Below are 20,241 nucleotides of genomic sequence, written 5' to 3'. Positions count from 1 at the left end.
ATGTTTGCGCTATATAAAATGCCTAAATAAAAAAAATTAATTAATTATGTTTCAGTCACAATAAGGCAGCATTTTCTTTTGTTGTAATTTTGGGAGATTTCCCGTGCTTGGTGGGTCCACGGTACTCCAGTCATGCGTAGTATTTTTTATTCATATATATATATAATTGCGCTTTTTCTGTAATGCGCAACTGGAAAGAAATCCCTTCTATAAATGGGTAAGCATTTATGTGACAAGCACACTGTTCAGTTCTGACCATAAATACGCTCTCTCGCCCTCATGCAACACGTTAAAAACGAATAAAATAAGGGGACATTTTGAAGTGTTTCAACAAAATGCCCACTAGAGGGAGTCTGGGCGCTTTCTAAGAGCCCAGAAAAGGCAAAAACACAAATCAGATACAGTAAAATAGCCGGTGTGTGATGATGAGCATGGGGGTGGGAAGGAATAAGAAGCAGAGCTGGAAAATGAGACTGGTAACCGTGAGCTGTGCGTCCCCTTATCAGGGCTCCTGCACGGAGCTGTTTCTAAAGGGATGCGCAGTGCACAGATGCCATCTACGGCGCTGCGCCCTTCAGCTGTTTTGCAATCACACTTCGTGAGCGCTGCATTTATTATGTGCGGAGAGGGGAAATGTACACACGCGTTACTCACTGGCTTCCACAAACACAGCTGCCTGCGTGTAACGATTATAAACTCATTCGCAGCTGCGCGTGGCAAATGGAGATTATTCTTATTGTAAAATTGTGTACCATCTTCATACACCATCACATATGCAAGACAAGAAGGTGCGTTATTGAAAAGGTGCACACCAATTTACTACATACATGTATTTTGCAGAGCCCATGTGGAATGCATAATTAAAAGCAAATGCATACATTAAATGCAGGCACTCGTATAAGGGTCTGCTGAAAGGGCTCCAAATTCACCCTGCAGGTTCCGCGCTTCGGTATTCTAATTTACAAGCAAGCAGGCATTGATCCCGACACATCCCTTCCAATAGCACCTGATTAAGTGTCAGCAGCCTTGGAGGTTAAAGAAATACATATGGTGCACCGCCCTCAGTGATTAATATGCTGCGCCTTCCAGACTGCCGCTGTGGGTGACACCACATCCCCCCGACGGAGAGGTAACCCCCCGCAGCTGGCAGCCTCCAGCGGGTATGAACCATCCCAAATCGCTCTGTAATTCAATTAGTCATGTTTCAAGGAGGGAAAGGGGCGGGGTTTATTTTCTTTTTCCTGGGCTCTGGAAAACGCCTCTTTTAGGTCAAGCGGACCAATCAGAACTGAGTCCATAGGAAAAGACGATGTGTGAGCACAGGGCTGTTGCTGGCTCACAGAATTTCTTTTTTTTCCCCCCTTTGAGTGGCTGGCTGTAGGCAGTGTCCAGGCTCCCCCCTCCCCTACCGAAGTGTGTCTTACAGCTCGTGGTCGCCTGCCTTGGCCACTCTTGCTCTGCTAGGACCCCTCCCACTCCTAGGACCGTGGAGACCCGGCTCCCCGGGACACTGGATGTACCTGCCGCTGGAAGAGCCAGCCTCCTGGAGCCGGCGTGGTGTTGTGAGGGAGGGACGTGGAAACGCGTTGTTATCATTCTTATATTCACCCCCTCATGCGGGGTCTCTGAGCCGCCCATTCAGAAAAAAAGAAGGCGTGTCGCCGCGAGGATACAGCCTGCCTAACACCACCCTCTGCACATTTTTTCTCATCTCCAAAACTGACTTTTGCCCCTCCAATCACCAGCCAGTTTTTGATTTTCGTGGACTTTTTTTTTTATTTTTGTGCGTGGAGGGGGCTGCCTTTCATCTTTAGCTGGTGTGCCTTGCCTGCTGCCCGAGGAGGAGGGGTGCAGCCGCCTCGCCCCCTGTGAAGTGCCGGAAAGGTTATTTATTATTTTGTGTTGCTGTTGTTGTTGCTGCCTCTTCTGATGTCAAGGATTTGATTTGGTGCGTTTCTCACAAGTTGCTGTCTCCCGGGGGCTGCGCGCCTTCTGTAGCCCAGACTTTGCCTCTGCGCGCCCGTGGCTGGAGGAGCAGCTCATCTTTATGCATGTGACTGGTGGCGGCCGGCGGCCAGGGAGCGGCGTCTGCCCCCGGAGCCAGCGGGGCTCGGGACGCCGCCGTCTATAAAGGGACCCGAGGAGGCCGGGAGCGGGGCGCGCACAGCCCCAGCCATGCCGCGCAGCGCGCCGCTGGAGCCGGGCGAGCGCTGACGGGGCCAGCCCAGCCGGAGCCCAGAGCCGGAGCCCAGAGCCGGGGGGGAGCGCCTGCCGGGCTCCGCGTGAATGTGACACGACCACCGCCCAGAAGCAAGGAGCGCCGAGATGCCGCACGTGGACATGCTGGCGCTGATCCTCCTGCTGCTCTGGATGTGCGTCCGCAGCCAGGACCCCGGGGCCAAGGCGGTGGCCGACCGCTACGCCGTCTACTGGAACAGCAGCAACCCCAGGTACGAGCAGGGCTGGTGGGGGAGGCACTCTACGCAAAGCATGCGCTGCACACAGCAGCACGAGTTTGAGGACACACGAAAGTGGATAGATCACGAGGCTTATGCATCTTATGCACCCAATTTACCGCACACTATCGGCAGACGAGGCACATAGTGCGCTAAGCAACTACTACCTTTTACACGCTACTCCAAGCATAGCGAGTTCACGTGCGCTGCCCTCTGCACGTATAAAGTGCACACAGTGCCGTGCACATAAGGTGCATGCAACTTGTTTCACAATGGGATCACTGCACGTGCTAATCACGGTGTTAAATGTGCACATCTCAGACTGCAAATCTGCACTTTTGCTCAACGCAACAAGCATGATGTACAGAGTTCACATAGCATGTAAGTCTACTGAGCAATAAAATGGGACACGCGCGCCACTCTGATATACAGCAGGCAGTGCGCATGGCGTCGTGCACATATAATGAATAGATCAGAATCTACACATAAGGCACACGCCGTGTGCTTCGTGCCTCGTAGTGGTGTCCGCGCGCAGAAGGTTCATCAACACAAGTTAAGTCGTGCCCTTCTCCCTGCGCATATTACAGATTCTGCACAGAAGAAGCACTGCACGCACCGGGCAATTCTCACGTTGTGCTAATAGCACTTTCCACATGCGCTGCAGTGCACATTTTGCACAAGGCGCACACTAAATGTTAGATGCGGTTCATCCTTGTACTGGGTTGATACATAGGGCAAATCCTGGCCATGGCGCACCACACACGCCGTACACAGCAATCTAGCTGAGCTCAATAGAAACCACGCATTATACGCAAAGTGCGCACAGTGTATCCTGTACGCAGCACTTGCAACTTAAAGAGAATATTCGGCATGCGCCGGCACCGCGCAGAAACCCATCACTGACTCTTTGCACACACCCAGTACTCGTGTATGTTGTGCACTTCACGCACTGCCCTCAAAGGATGGACAGAATCCACTCAGTGCAACATGCACTTGCATGTAGCGAGTTCTATGCATGTCAGCAAAGCATTCTGTTTTTGACTCGGGGTCGGGCCCTTCTGCAGCCTGGCATGCTCTGAACGGCACAGCGTGTACAGACATTGCTTTGTATAGTATGAACCGTACACGTGTACCCGCCCGCACACTGTGTATTACTAACATGGCACAAGCGGACTGCACTTCACAGCCGCTCCCCTCAGGAGGCTCCCGGCTCTGTGGCCACTGGGCACCAAGGGCGCCTACGAAGAGGCAACGCACAGTGCGGTCGCCCTGGTACTGGAGTGGGCATCTGGGTGTCCTGGCTTGGCCCTTCAGGTGAAATGTGCACATGGCTTATCTTCCCTGTGCTCTCCGGCCGCCGCTGGTTGGGTGTCCACTGTGCCATCTCTGCACTGCCGGTACCTCAAGGATGCTAAAGGTGCCGGGGGTTGTACCCAGGGCAGGGGATGTCAGAAAAGTGCAACAACTGCCTCCCCCGACGCACTCACCTTATCACTATCGAGGGAAGGGCGCCCACGGTCTGTGTCTAGGGGTACTAGGTCTGTTAAAACTGTTGTTTCTTGCGCATCGTGGCGCAGTGATAGTTTAGAGCAGATCACAGTAAACCAGGGCACCGCACGTGGCTCACGCGTGTCGAGAGCGACGGATGTGGCTCCCCGGGCGCTGAGGTACCTGTACGCCGGTGCCCACTGCCTGGCACGCGGGACCTGTGGGCGCAAGACCCGCTGGGTTAGAAGCGATGGGAGTTAGAGGGACTCCAATCCCCTTCCGTGTCACCAGCCACCCGCGACCACTACCCTCCTACAGGCACCCGCTGCCCTGCACCCCTCACTGCTGCCGCCCCGCAGGCAGGAGGCACCCTCCTCCACTCGTGCCCGCCTTGCGTACCATTGATTCCAGCCTCCAACCCGATCCGGGTGCCCCATTGTATTGCTGTCTGTGGTGCCAACTTCACCCAGCTGTGATCTAGGGTGAGACGTGTGGTACCTGTACTGTACAGGCGCACGAGGAGACGGGGCAACAGGTGTCTCGGGGCACTGCTGTCACTTTTCCATTTAAAGCCATAGTTTGGGCATTGACACTTTTGAGTGGCTCGGCGCCATTTAATAGTCAGCGCGCTTGTAGCTCCCCGGCTGCTTCAGCGCCTCGTCAGGGGTGGTAAGCGCTTTATTAATGCCCATACCATAACGAGCGGGCATCAATCGGAAAAACACGAATTCTCCACCGACAAACCACTCAGTAAAGTCTCCCTTTTGTGCCCACACTGGATGCTGCGCACCTGATCATGTGTGCAGCTCTTGTCTACTGAGCCTGTCGAACCCAAGGGCTATTCCGAGGCGGGAGCGGCACGGGGGACTTCTTGGCGCTTGGTATTACGCAGCATATCTGACCGGTGTGCGGGAGTCGGCGTGGCTCTTTCCTCACTGTGGGGACGAGTTATCTGGCCGGCTTGGAGGGGGGTCTCTTCAGCAACAGGCAGCGATTAACAGACGGGCCCGCACATTCTGTGGGAAAGGGGTATCCTGACAGCCAACCCTCATCCCTTTCCGGGGATAGCTACCAGACTCGGTGCCCTCGACTGGCAGGCGGGCACGTGATTTATTGATACTTTATGTTTGTGAAACGTGACCCAGTCGGGCGCTGACGCCGATGAGCCCTTCACGGTCTGCGAGACCTTGTCAAGGCCCGCCTTGTAATGACACATGACAGTTTCTAACGAATTATCTGTAAAACTTAGCAGCACAGCATCTGATTTCCAAAGGGCACGAAGTTCGGATGTTTTCACATTGAAGTCGGTTACATAAGTGCAGCACATTCGATACACCATCATATCAAGTAATAATGCGTGCATACGGTGCAGCTGCACCCGCCGTTCGTGGTCAAACACACAATCCAGACCGGGTACAGTGCTTGAAATGGAAATTAAAAAAAGCGCAGCTACTCACAGTCGCAGAGTACCTGTTCGCAACTGAGTGCCGCTACTCCCCATTAGAAGTATTGCACCCCTGCGGAGAAGTGCAGGTACTCTCCCATAACATGAAAGAAGTGCAGGTCCTCGCCACCTGTCCACTTAACTCCCAGCACAGGCTTATGCCTGAACAGAATCTCTGCCTCTTAGAAGCATCTGCCCAACAAAGGGCGCACGAGCCTTTCCACCTAGGTTTTCCAACTTAATCTATAATGTTACTCGCAGGAAGGACCTCGGAAACACGGGAGAGCCGCCTCCGCGGATATTTCGGTGGAACCCGCGTTTGTTCTGATCTTTTTCACTGCCATCTCTCCCACTTCAGCTCCGTGCCCCACCCCACCCCACAGCACTCGACGCGCCCGAGACGGGGCTATTCTTGAATTGTGCATGTTTAGTAAGTGTGTGTGTGTATATGTAGTATCCAAATACACATCTCGTACATTTCTCAACTTTCTACACACACATTTTGTAAATCTGTTCCACGTTTAAATACTTTATTAGTATAAAACACCGTTTATCACCGATCCCTGGGAAGCATGGGGTTGGTTCATCGTCTTAAAGGCAGCCCCAAGGCTCTCTGCGCACCCTTTCGCTCATCCATTGAACATATTGTTCATAAAAAGTGAACAAAACTCGAAAATGATAGTTCAGTGCTCGTTGTTAGCTATAACTGCTTCAGCAATCTCTCCCTGCTACAGATAAAACGGGTTTCTAACAAAGCAAATTGCATTTTTTATACATTCCTAACTACATAATTGTTTATGAAAACCCACCCAACCAGTGTAGTCCAGTATTCTACTTTCTGTTGTCAATAAACATTTCCATGTATGAAAACTACTCCTTTTTCCAAGCTTGCTGCCCCAAAATAACAGCGTAATGTGTAAGAAATTATATGACGGCTAACATGTAATATTGTTCTTCCATATTGCCATCTTGGGGTGCGGGTGACATTTACAAAATCCTTGGCCTCAGCATTGTAATATACATTACTGTGTGTGTGTGTGTATATATATATATCTATATATCCCGATCCTCACTTCAAAGTAAATCAGACCAGCACTCATGTCGGTTAAATCCCACCATCTGATTTATAGCGATATATTACAAACAAACGTGTTTCGGCATTTTGCCTTTGTCAATGTACTATATATATGTGGGTGTATGTGTATATATATATATATAGAGAGAGAGAGAGATAGAGAGAGCGCACATGCACAGATATGTGTACTGATGCAAACTATGTGTGCACAACACTGGCAAATATCCTCTCACAGTTTACCTTTGAAATGTGAGGTTTACTGCAAAAAACAGCAGCTTTTTCTGCCTTCTCTGCTTAGCTCCGGCTTTATGAAAGTGCCCCCCTCCCCGCAGTGGGAACACCATGACTCGGCTCCAGTCACCTGGGTACTGTATTTTCCTGGTTGAAACCAGATGTGAAGAAAGCCTCTTTACCTGGTGTATGCTGTATCTCCTACTTTCACCGGCATGGCTGCCTGATGTAGCTGTTTGGCTGGAGATGAGAGCACTGTTTTTTGTCACAGGTCATGTTTTCATGGGTTCTCGTAGCCTGTGCAGAAGCAGAATCAGTGCCCCCTTAGTTCTGGCTGCTGTCAGTTACTTTAAAGGAACACAGAAACATTTTGAACTCCTTCGCCTTGTTTGCTTGCTGTAGTCTGAAACCCACACAGCCCTTTGCCTCAGTTTTTAGTAGATAAAAAATGGCAACATTGGGCTTGAATAATTCCATCACTACTACATTTCATGTGGAATAGCAATGAAAACACCGATTTGTAGCTCATAAACTTGATGAAAACAACAATGAAATAGCGCTTTATGTATGTCTTGTTAGGAATACTTTCAGTAATATACCACAAAAGTTGTGAAACAGAAACATGTTATGCACAGAATTGTGGTGAGAAGCTTCTTTTACATTTGTCTGTAGTTTGTGAATGTTGACTCAAAACTGACATGGCTAACATAGATAACTGACCTAGGATTAGGGGTGTGCGAAATTTTTGTAATTTGCTATTGCATAATTACGTGAAATCTCAAAGAAATTTCACAAAATTACACAAAATGGAGATTCATTCTTGGTGCTATAATTTAGCATGAAATGTGCCCATGTGTAAATCTTTCATGCGAGGATAAATTTTGCGGTAAATAATTATGCAAAAAACAGCCACTTGCGCTCTGGTTATTCGTGTTGTTCCAGTGCGATAACTTGGTGTGAACGTGGTGTAATTATGTGAATTTTCGTATAACAAGCATAATGCAAAAACGCGGAATTTATGCCAATGATATGGTGTCATTTACATTTTTCCTGGGCCTACCTAATAAATCCACAAAAGGGACTAGGTATTCGGTGCACATTGGGAGTGTATTTGTAGCAAACAGCCAAGTACGCATTGAAAATTGGCCAAATATAACTAGCATTCTGACCGGGCTTATGCAGGATACTTGTTGTATGTGGATAGCAAATTGGCCAGGGACACATAAAACTAGCTAAGTACATCTGGCAAGTTTGGCGGGTAAGATCTGCCAACTGCCCAGCTACAAATTGCCAATTAGCCAGTTATATATTGCAAATTGATTAGCCTTTCATGGCAAAATAACTGGGATCACGTTTTAAACTGGATATGTACATACTGACCCCTGGCTAGCTCTATATATCCAGATACCCAGCTTCAGAAGATATACTGATGAGGTATGCATGGTAAACTGGCTTGGTACGCATGGCACACTGGCTCAGTACACCGAAATCTGTCTGACCCCATATAGAAAATTGACTAAATGCATATTTCAGATTGCCCATGGCAGAATGAGCACATATGACAAACGGACTGGTTAGTTCTGGTAGTCAGACTCGGTACGAATGGCAAACTAGTTAGGTACTTGTAGCAATCTGCTAGGACATGCACTGCAAATGTGTATGCGTGGCAAAACTGACCGAGCACTGGTGGCAGACTAGCTAAGTCTTACTAGCAACAACTTGTGCGCTTTCTGTCTCGCCACAGTCCTTCAATCCTCGAGCCATTAAAAGCTCCTTCGTCTTCATCCACTATGAACTGCAGGGGACTTCTCATAAAATTTCTTAATTCTCAGCACCACCTTGGCCTGACAAGCCTCTTCGCTCTGCGCCGTCCACAATGTGTATTTATAGCATCTCCTTGGTCTTAAATTGAAAAAACTGTTCACCTGTTATAGTTTTCGAGAAAATGGAATTGAGGTGTAACTGGAGAGAGTGCGGGGGTCGGACAATCCCTGGGCGCAAATACTGACTTCTTAAGCAGCTCGATAGTCTGCACAGAGACTGCAGAAGACGGTTACAGTCGTAGCACGGTCTATGCCCTGAGCCATGCCATGACTATTTGTTCTTTTACATGGGCTTCTGCTGTATCTGATAAACTGAAACAGAATAAGATTGAAGCCATATTTGTTAAGGGTTCGGCTGTGGGCATGTGTACTAACTTGGTTAAAAGAAGGACTGTCTTCATAACCCTTTTCCAAGACTCGCTGAAATACCAGTTTACCAGTTAGAAATATGTCTTAATGGCGTCTGTTGCTAGCATGTGGGCATTGTGACATCCCAGGCGTGTCTATGGATAACATTCAAACCTGCTTGCACCTTAGAACTGGTTATTGGTGTCTAATTCTGTCTTTTGGTTTCAGACAGTATTTGTATGACCCCAGTGGAATGGCCCTTGTTTTTCCCCACTTGGCATCTAAAGGCCAATTTGTGACTTTTTTTCCCTTATGTGTGTGTGTATATATATATATATATATATATATATATATATATATATATATATATATATATACATATATATATACAGACACACACCCCACCCATTATGAATATCCAGTGTTCAAGGCCTAATGTACTCCACCTGAATCCAGCAGCAGCCACTTGTCTCCTGAGATCTTTAGCAAGGCGATGGACATCACAAATGTGGTCTTTGACACACATTTGTGCTTCATATACACTTCCTTTGTTCCTTTTCTGAAAAGTAGTAAACCTTTCTTTTGGTGACAGATTATAAAACCCCTAATCTGCAATACACTTTTTACTTTTCAGACCAGGGTGGTAAAAAACCATGGAATTCCATTTTTTGTGGGCGGAGTAAAGAAAGGTGAGGTAGCAATGATTTGTTTAGACATAGGTATAAATTTCGAAACACGGCTAATTACCTAATCGTCAAGTAAACTTTGTGAAGACAGGGGCTCTCTGCTTCTTCGCAGCTTTTATTAGGATGAGCACTGTAAACGGCTCAGCTCTCCCCTAGGTGGGATTGACTACCTTCCAATAAAGGCCAGGTTAATATTTGGAATGTTTGTGTTGTGTTTCCTTGAGATGCTGAATGGCCTCTGGTGTCAAGAGTGCCTGCAGCTAGAGCGCATGTTCAAGAGGAACGTGCGCACAGGGAACGCCATCTTGAACAGTTGCTTCGAATTCTTTAGAAGCTTCCACTGCAATTAGCAACGCACAACAATTAAAAGGTTGTGACGCTTCACAAGAGGAAACTGAGCCTACTTTGTAATTAATTTTCATAGTTGTCGAAAAGATACTTCATGTGCACGCACAGCGTTTTATTGAGATATTTTGATATAGTGAGTATGTGCTCTACCTTTGGTTTTGTGACTCGTTAAACATTAGGCCCGGAGGTATCAAAATGTAAATTATTCCTCTACACGTTTTACAACGCTCATTTAAGTTGGCATGTGATATTAAAGGCAGGCTATTGCAGCTTTCAGGTGTAACATTTAAGTTTGTGAGGAGAAGCAAGAATTTATTTTAAATGGATAATTATACTTTAAAATCATAAAACTTAGAACAAAGTTGCTTCAGTAGAGGGTGTGCAGTTCGTTGAAGAATTGATAGTAACAATAAAAACGTTATAGACAGTATGTCATTAAAGTTGCTTTAAAATGAAATGATTTTGTCGTTATTCTGCGTAATATACTTTGGGCGAGTACCCCCTGGAATTTGGTTCCAAATAAAGTTTGTCGGTGAAAAAAAGTTATCAGACATTTAACATTAAAAAAGATTACTTTGGTTTGTGAAGGACAACGCTGAAAAGTGTTAATTGAAACAATTGTGTTATTAGCCTGTTGAACTTTTATTATATTTTAGATGTTTGTGACTTGCTAATGTCTGTACAACAAAGCAGGCTACTCTTGTTCGAGTTGTATCTATCTGCATTAGTCGCGGACGGTAACATGTGCCCGCAGTGGTCCTTGCTGGGAGTTATGGTCGGTGTTCTTGCAAAAAGTGCCAGCGGTTTCATACCCAGGGACTGGGAGCCCCTGTGAGCCTTGCGCTCGCAGGCCCGACAGGGCCTCATTGGAGTAGAGCGCGCGGTGTTAGACCAGGCTCCTCCGCGCCGCCTTGCACAGGGTACGTGTCCGTGTTGTGTTCAAAGCCGGCCTTTGGTAAGATAGCGCCCTGGGCGTGGGCGAGAGAGAAACGTGGCGCCCTCGCTGATGGGAGTACATTAAATGAGGCAGCAGGGCGTCTCCTGTGTGGTCACTGGTCAGTCCCTGGATGAGCAGGGACTGGCCCCTGAACGCAAACATCCCCCGACCTCCCCAGCTCAGCTAAATCCCACATAGCTTAGCTGCCTCACACGGACGGGTTTGTTGATGTGTGCCAGCAGGGGTCCGAGGGAAAGAAAGTGGGCTAAAGGGGTGTAAAAACATCGCTCGCCTCATGATAATGAAGGCCTAAAACCACTTTAAACTGGCAAATCATCCAGAAACGAACAGGCAGGGACAAGGCAGGAGCAAGATGCAAGGGCGCTGCTGTTGACATGACCCTAATGCACCCAGCTCCATGCAAGCCCCTCAGAAAATTGCCCCACCTCGCCCTACTAAAGGTGACCCGGTTGTGTTCGAGGGCAGCAGGCATCCAGAGAGGCCGCTTTGTTGTGTTTTGCAGTTTCCTCTGCTTTGGGGTTTGTTTCTCCTTTGCTGTTCAGGGCCCTAAAGTCTAGGGGTCGGCATCCATGTAATAAGTGAAGCGCTCCTTCTAGGCGCCTCCGGACGCGCTGTCAGAAGTTCATCACTCGTAGCTTAGCCGATTTTAATAGTGTTACTCTAACCCCCGACGCGCTGACAGACTCCCCGGCCCTTTTCAGACGGTGCCTCGTAACTAACTAGCCATTTCCCCCTGTGAATCCCACACAATGAGCAATGCTTTTTACAGGCCTCGACCTTTGGCGGGAGGGCACATAGCGGAGGGGCGAAACCACCCTCTCAAAGACTCCCACTTCATCGTTTGCAATGTCCCTCATAAAGGCGCCGCACCCCCACAAGTCCCTGAACCGCTCGAAACGGAGCCTTTTCTCCTCCCTGGGCCGAGAAGACGGATGCAGCCGCTCCAGCCGCAGCGCGGATGCACCGGCGTCGGAGGGAAGACACAGAGCTGCTCGGCCCGGCCGCATCTCCATATTTAATAATACGTTTGCTGCTCTCCCCTGCGCCTTTTATTTATATACAGTATTATGCATGCACGTCACACGCTGCAGGCCAAGCAATTATTGAGCTTTTTGTCTCACAAGCATGATTTTAAATGTAACCTCCAAGAATAACTGCTGAATAATATTGGGAAGACCGAAGTATTTTTCAGCAAGCCTTCACATCTTGACGTAGAAGGATTACTGCACAGGCCTGTTTTACATTTTTTGTTTTCTAGCAAAGCTTAAAGATCTGCATCAAAAAACATAGCTTTTATAATTCACCACAGACTAGTTTAATATTTTTCCCCACTTTTTGCAGTTCATTTTTCAAAGTACAAGCGAAACTGGGTGGTAGAGAAGTGAATGTTGACTTTAGCGGTGGAGACTGGAGAATTGTTGTAGGTAAAATGCCTGTTGAGACACGTGTTAGAGGATAAACCACAATTAGAAAAGTTTGCTTCATATCCATAAATTGAGGGGCTATTTTAATGCAATATCGCAGAAAAGAAAAATTCCTAAAATTAGTTTTTTTGGAGAAATTCTTAACTTGTCAGAGCTCAAGCCTTTCAGAGAACTTTGTTACATGCGTACATTGCCGTAGTGAAAACCTACATGTGGTGGACAATTTATGCCATGCATGGCTCTGTTTGGATGGATTGTTGGGAAGAAAAAGCGTTCCCTAAGATTTTACAGGAGACATAGGTGAAGTGGGTCCTGTGTGGTAGGAAGGTGGTTATCCAGGGTGATAGGGGTGTGGGAGGGGTGGCAAATGTGACCGAGTGGGTCGAGGCCAAAACAAGTACAGCCCAGAGGATACAAAATCGGGGATCCATCTAGTGTTACTAGGATATTCAACAGAAAAGCTATATACTGATGGGTCGAATCATATTATGTGGTGTGTAGATAATCTTGCAGTCGCGGTGACTGTATAGTGTAGTATTTAAATGTACTAGATCTTGAGTCATGTATATTTTTGAGGATTTATAACTAAATTACAGCTCAGATAAACCAACTGATGCCTTGATAAGTCAATGGCGTAAAGAGTTTTTTGCTGTGCGAGCAAAACCTTCAAAGCCTGGTATACTTAAGTTAAGAACAGTCATCCCAGTGAAGAAATAAGAAGTTGTTTCGTTAATGACTGGATGCCATGTCTTTTAGTCCCTCCTAAGCCACAGGGCAACTTCTTTGTCGAAAGGCTCGTAGATTTAGAACTGGCAGGTAACAGTTCTTATTTGAAGATGTTCTCTTCCAGTTGATGAGATATTAGGCAGAAGATAAAGCTGCTGCCATGCAGTAACTAGTGCCGTATGGGATCCATTGTAACGTAAAAGACAATATCATCGTGCTGGCTTGAGTTTCTCTTCCATGAATGCTTTCATGTGGGGTAAATTAGGTCAAGGTGTTTCAAAAATAATGTTCCAAGGTTTCTATGATTTCGGATAAACGCCAAACTCCTTTTTAGCACTGTAAATTCTTAAATACGCTCATATGCTTCCTTCAACGACGTACTTTGTGAGGACCATCTTGGACAAAACATTCAAGTGCAACACAGCAGCATTTCTACCCATGTAAAATTCAGAAACTCGTTTCGACATCGTGTTTACACTAAAAACTTACCTATAGCAGTATCATGTTGTAATCATCACAACAGATGCCTATTAATTTACTCATTTATTAAAGCTTTATAGGCCCCACCTTAAATTGAATCCTAGTGTTAGAGTGAACAGAAATGAGCTGAAATACTTTGTGATGTTAGCTACTTTAAATGAATCATCTCTGTATAGTTTACGGTTACTAATTTAAAGGATTTCAAAATATTTTTGGGAATTTGATTAGAAAATTATCTGTATATGTTCACAAACCATGCTTCACACATGTAGTGTGTATATTTTCATGCATGTAGTGTTTATATGGTTTTTGCAAAAAATATACCGAGACTAAGGAATTACACCCAACGAGAAAAAGGAATTTAAGGTCAGAAAAAAATTACCCGCAAGAATAAAAAGTTACATAGAGTATTACATTGCAGTGTTTAGTACTAAATATAAAATTTGAAGTTCAGACGGCATTGTGCGCAAAAAATGCAGTTTTCCTGTTTGATTTCAGTTTACGAATGCGAAATAAATGCCCACGCCCTGTTTCTGTGTCGAATCGCAAAATGGCTGCCATGTTTTGTTCATAAAGACGGTGGTGCTTCATTTGTACTAAATAGGCATTTCAAATTGAAAATATAGTCAAAGGTTCCTTGGTCTTTCCAATTATTCTGTACAGTGTAATGTCACACAGTTAGTTTCCTGTAGCTACAATTTCCTTTGTCTGTTCTCAACTGCTTTAAAAAGGTTGGTCCCTTTGCCTTCATCTATCACAATACTATATAATTACCAGCCTATTGTTAGGACATTCAAGAGGCACCATTTATCCATGTGCATGCTTTCTTTAGAAAGTTTCACCTCACAAAGGAGAAATTATTAGTTATCAAAATATTTACTTTCTGTTTTGGATTTGGTGGTAGGGAGAGAATGAAGACAAACTGGTAGGATTGTAGAATTTTGCTAGCAAACTGTATTTTTTCACCCAAGTGCTAGAAAAGTTAAGATACAATAAATATTTTTAAAGTGTTTGCCCAAAAATCTCCTTTAATTGCAGATTTTATCTTACTGGCAAACTCGTTCACTCTGCCATGCATGGATAAAATAGTCTTTTATTATAGATGCTCTTGCCTTTATGAGGCTTTACACATGTGATGACCTCTCAAGGCCGTAAAGCGAATGCTCATCCCTGATATAAAGTTTTTTTTATATGGAGAGAGGGAGATTGTTAAAAAGGACCATTAATGAAAATTATAAAAGTTTCTCCATTTCTCTCTTTTTTCCCATATCCTAAATATTTTTAATTTTGTTGAGAGAAAACTACAGGTTGAAATTACAAAAGAACCTGAAGATGAGCAATCCTCTGGAAAGATTAGCAAACCAATAGCACTGTGGTTATCTGCTCCCCATTCGGTCTCTTGAGTTCTGCAGTTTTCTACTTTTAGTTCGGAAAATCTATGTTTCGAGGACATAAACGTGCCAAAGTTGTCTTATCTTCTGAAGGCACAACGCACGGATGATTTTTTAACAACTCCATTCCAAATGTTTTAAAAACATTTTTGTATTTTACGCTGCCCATGTGTTCGCGACCCACAGTAATCTGCAGTCTCTGACCATGGATCTTGCCCGGGTTATTTGATACATGCCCTATATTTTTTACTAGTGAGAGAGAAGGCTCACAGAATATCTGTTTACAAAATAGGAAAACATTTATGTGTTGTTGAAGCGCAATGCGCTTAGCTCTATTCCAACACATATGAAAACACTATTCTCAATTCAAGGCTCTTCTTATTCAGCTCCTGCATGATGCATGTCAGAGAGGGCAGAGAGCAGGTTGGCTTCACCCACTGACAGATAATTCCTGGAAGAAGAAATGTGATGTGTGAGCAAAAGCTGCTGCTCTCAGTTCCTTCCAAGAGCCAGCAGCTAGCATCCTGTACATTGTTACTGCCCAGATTAGCTGTGGAGGGAAAGGCAGCAATGCAGTTTTTACATTTAAATGATGTGCAGGGCACAAAATCATCTGTCCAAACCTAATAGTATATGTCTTTACACGCTTCTGAATGCCTCTCACGATTGACACCATTTTGTGGCATCTTTCTTTTGAATGAAATAGGTCAGATTGTGTCTGACCTGCCTCAAAGTTAATACTAGTCTTTTTTGGTATATGAAACATTTAAGTGGTTTGTTTTACTTGTCTGCCCTTAGACCCACCTCTCTTTATGTTGCCAGAGTGAAATAAAAGTAATCTTATTCGCTGTTTCCCTTTGCCCATTTTTGTTACAATTATTGACAGCCGTTCTTTGGCTCTGTGGGTGATTTTTATAGCTCATGTCTGGTTTCTTGAAATTTGGATTTTGATAACTTTTCTCAAATGTGATGTTCATGAATCTTCTCTTAAGGATGTAGGATGCTGTGCAGGAATGGCTTCAATATTCTTTTAGTGGGATTGGGAAGTGGCGATCCCTTTTGTACGCATAAGCAGACACAGAAGGACTGGCACCATTGCGATGAGGTAGATGTCACCGCCTTTTGAGATATTGTCATACCGTTTGCATTGAGCACATCTGAAATTAAATAGCTTCTTGTTGAATGAATAATCTGACTTATTACCCTACTCATTGGTATTAATTTTAGCAACAACAGATGTAGCCAGACTGAGTCAAACTGGTTGTCCTTGGGGCATGTGGCCTATAATTATAAACACAATTTTCTACAGCAAGCACCATTTTGGCTATCTTAAATTTGGCTCTCTCATCTTTCACGTTTGAATCAAAGAAACAAAATGGCTGAGTAAGAAACATGTAGTCATTGTTGTAGCAAGAGCTGTTCTTTATTTTGACATGTTGCGCTGTGTTTTGTTAGTAACATAGATAATGTGCATTTCTAGCCCTGTAGGGTTCTGCTGGGACTGGTAATTAATTGCACCTGTAGACCTAGCCAGCTCTACTATTTAAGACTCTAAACCAGTGGTTCTTAACCTTTTGACTTATGTGGACCCCCACTTTATCATTACTGGATTCTGGGGCCCCCATTGAGTCATTCCAGGTACCCGGGGACCCTGGCGTAAGCAATTTTGATAATGTGAACCTCAAAACGATACACACAAATACAGAAACAAACACATTAAAAACAATGAATATTTCAATTTTAATGGGAAAGTTTGGGCTTTTATGACTTCAACTGAGGCCACACCCATCTTCCATGTTATATTTAATTTGATGCATTTGAATTGCTACCACAAATCAATTCTAAGGACACCAACTTAATTTACTTTTACATTTATGGAACGCTTCACATTTTTCAGTTTTACATTTTATTTCTCTATTTATATGCACCTATTAACCTGTTCATATTTTTTTAATTGTCTACTGTCGAGGACCCCATGAGTAGGCGTTGCGGACCACAAGGGGTCCACGGACCACAGGTTATGAACTGCTTCTCTCAACAGTCTGGCCTTGATCGGTTCATGGGAAGAGAGTTCCAGAGATCAGCTGCCCAAATCCAGAAATCTTTTCCTCTGAGCTTAGTGTGTCTTGAAGAGCTGCGGGATGCAGATTTCAGGCTTGTCCATGTGACAGATTTGTGGAACCTTTCCTGTAGGAACACCAGAAGAATACAAACCTTGGTGTATAAAGCATGGAGCTATAAACAGGATATATTTGTGCTTTGACAGTAAGTGTAGGGATCTCCTAGAAATATGTTGTTAAATTTCCCCACTTTGAGGAGCAACAGGCAATGGAATTAGCTGAGGTGCCCAAGTACAGGGCGCTGCTGAAGGCAAGTCAAGCAGAAACAAAGGCATTCACATCCAGTATACGCCCTCTGGAACTTGTGTCTCTTGCAGTGGATGTACAGTTTTGCACCAAGTCCATGTGCAGTATTTCCTCAGACACACTTGTTTAGCCTTTAACTATTTAACTGACCAATTTTATCACGGGGGACCAATACTCTTGCAGTTTTATTCTGTGAAACATTCAGGATACCCTACCCTTAAACCTCATTCTATTTGAGGTTTCCACTTCTGATTTCCAACTGGTTATTACTGTCTGTCAAGCTGGCAATTACACTGAGCCCCTTTCTTGTTGAATTAATCGGCTGTTTTTGTGTAAAACTGTGGGATGACACTGATTTGCAGTATGTTGTACCTGGTAAGGTTGAATACCAAATCATGACATATCTTAGTCCGTCACTGATGGTAATGTAGTTGGCAGGTTTTTTTTGACATTAAGCAAGTAAACACTTTTATATAAGGAAGAGTGAAATTAAGTATTATGCTTGTGCCACATGTTCAGGGGCAGGCTGTGAAGGGCCTGCTCCTTGGGCAAAGAGCCAAGTGTTGAAAGTAGAAGTCCTGACCTCGTGGCACGCATTGACCATTCTGCTATATGCCCCACAATGCATAGCTGCATCTCTCCAGTTGCTGCTAGACCAGCTGCCTGGGGTCGTGGGAAGAGGTCTGTTCAGCTCTTTACATGTTTCCAGTACAGTGCCTCTTAGTTTTGCTTCTTAATTCCATGACATATGCCTCCCAGAATAAGGATATGTTGTTCCATCGAGTCATAGATTTTCTGCCCCAGTTAGCGGTGCCTTCAAGACTATCCTCTAGAATTCTGTACTAGGCTTTCTGTGAAGCGTGATCTGTGCTGATGCTAGTCTAGGCAAAATGGGCCTAGCTTTCTTTATACAGCATTGTGTCCAGATGTGCTGTGAATGGAGTCACTGAAAAATCCACTCCTAATACTCGTAAGAAGCCACAACGATACGTGCCCCACAGGCCTATGGCTACACCTCACACAAGACTTACACATAGCTGAGCTGTTGAATTTTATTAACCACAACCTTGCTTTCTTTTTCTGTTTCTTTGCTAGCCCCCTCATCTTTTTTTTTTTCCGATTTGCTCTCCTGCGGACAAGTTGAATGACATCCTATTTTTTGGACGAGAAGAGGGATGGTTCAAAGAGCATTGGTCCACCAAGTGAATGCGTTTGTGTCAGATCATTGGAAAGACCAGGGAAAACTCGGTCTGCTAAATATTCCAATACTCGCATTTACTAATTATTTATGAAAAAAGCCCTCCGTGGCAGCGAGTGCGATCTTGACAGCATCCTTGGTACCTTGGCTGCCGAAAGCGTGATGCAGCTCACTAATCCTGACCTCGCAAGACCTAGCTTTAGCCAACCTTAGGACACGTTTCAATTTTCTGTAAAGTAAGAAACAAGCTGTAAAAAATAACGTGTAAATCTAGTCTTTCTTTTGATGCTGTTGGGGTCGTTGTGCTCAAATAGTGCCTAAGTCGTTGGATATGACAACCCTCCAACCTCTCTCCCATCTTCCACCGCGGTAGGCTACGCTTCGAGGCCTATCAATTAAGCATCGCATCACATCGGTAAATATGCAGGTTGTTGCCTTGCTGTAGGTGATTGGCAGCAGATGAAATATTGCTAACTGCGCTGTTTTTGCTTGCTGGCAGCAAACAGTAATAGAAACAGAAATAGCAACATACACAGATCAACAGCCCAACAGTTCATTGTTGTGGCAAACCGTGTCGATGGAATGAAAAGGTTCCAGGGTACTTCTCACTTTCAGAGCTGCCAGTCACTGCCGCGAGCTCCCAATAGGCTGCTGTACCCCTAATGAAGCGATTGTCATTAGTTGGTTTTTCCACACTATGTAGAAAAATGGAAGCGAGGGGTTCTGGGCTGAGTTTTCGCTGTCACAGAACATTTTAAAATAATTACACACACTGCTGTCACCACCGTCACCTCTGCTGTTAGGGTAAAGGATGCAAAAAGAGTCGCGTTTGTGTGCTGAAAGAACTGCGCATGCGCACTTCACCTCCACAGCCCTTTCAACCCTGATTGCTCCATATGACAGTCGTATTTTTGTTGCATGGATCTGTCTTTTAGAGAAGGAAATGTATATTTTATTCTCTTGACGTAACTCCCGGCCTCTCCAAGCCCGCCTTCTTCAGCAGCGCCCTTTGTTTCCACTTCCTTTGTTCTGTGCCAGTTAGACTTAAAGGGAAACGAACATTAGGATAGGTGACAACAATGCTCAAATAATTGTTTACATGCCAAAGCTTGCTTATCCTGCCCAGGGTCGCAAGTCTCAGGTTCCTATCCAGTACTTGAGTGGGAGGTATACAATTTTGTATGACCTCCGTAGAACGGATCGCCCTCCAGGTGTGTGGACTTTTTGTCACTGACTGACAATATAAAAACATGTCTAATCTAGGGCTTTTCTATGTAGGAGTTCTGGTTTCTGAAAATATAATTTTTGAAAGATCCATCTGGCCAGATAAAACCGATTGTGCCATACATGTTCTTCACCGGGCATATAGTCTTTTACAATTTTTAATTCGGATTTATATTTCAGGCCAGTTCTTAAATATGGGTGCAGTATTTTAACACCTGAAGTTACCAACATTCAAAGGGTATCATTAATTATGGAATGTGGCTTTACCATTCGATTACACATAATCCCATGGACCCCTTATACAAAAAAGACCAACATAGGGAAATCGGTGTTACAGGACACATTTTTGCATGTGATTCCCTATTTCCAGGTTTTGTGCAGGAACAAATTACACCAGGTCCGGCCTGGTTAATATCTCTCGGTACTGCCATCTGTAGCTTCACGTGAATTAATAGCGTATTACTCTTTGTACATCAGCAGATACTGTGTGTGCCACACGGTCTTGCCACATATTTTATATACAAATGGACATTTCACCAGAACCACCATGTGCAGTGTTAAATCCACACTTTGAG

General features: G+C 44.9%; 1 protein-coding gene across 3 annotated transcripts in view; it reads left to right on the top strand.

Annotated features, from left to right (window-relative positions):
• Positions 1 to 1,301: 1,301 nt before the first annotated feature.
• Positions 1,302 to 20,241, top strand: part of EFNA5 (ephrin A5) — a 442,811-nt gene continuing 423,871 nt past the window's right edge. Inside the window, exon 1 of one of the 3 annotated variants that reach the window (XM_078675456.1) lies at positions 1,302 to 2,450. In XM_078675456.1, coding sequence (XP_078531582.1) covers positions 2,326 to 2,450 — 125 coding nt within the window. In that variant the 5' untranslated portion in view covers positions 1,302 to 2,325. The remainder of the gene's footprint in view (positions 2,451 to 20,241) is intronic. The other 2 variants (XM_078675462.1, XM_078675459.1) reach the window with 2 other exon arrangements.

Source organism: Lissotriton helveticus, chromosome 2_1 (assembly GCF_964261635.1).
Source record: "Lissotriton helveticus chromosome 2_1, aLisHel1.1, whole genome shotgun sequence".
Classification (NCBI taxonomy): domain Eukaryota; kingdom Metazoa; phylum Chordata; class Amphibia; order Caudata; family Salamandridae; genus Lissotriton; species Lissotriton helveticus.
The sequence above is the reverse complement of the archived record's forward strand: the minus strand, read 5'-3'. Positions and strand labels throughout refer to the sequence as shown.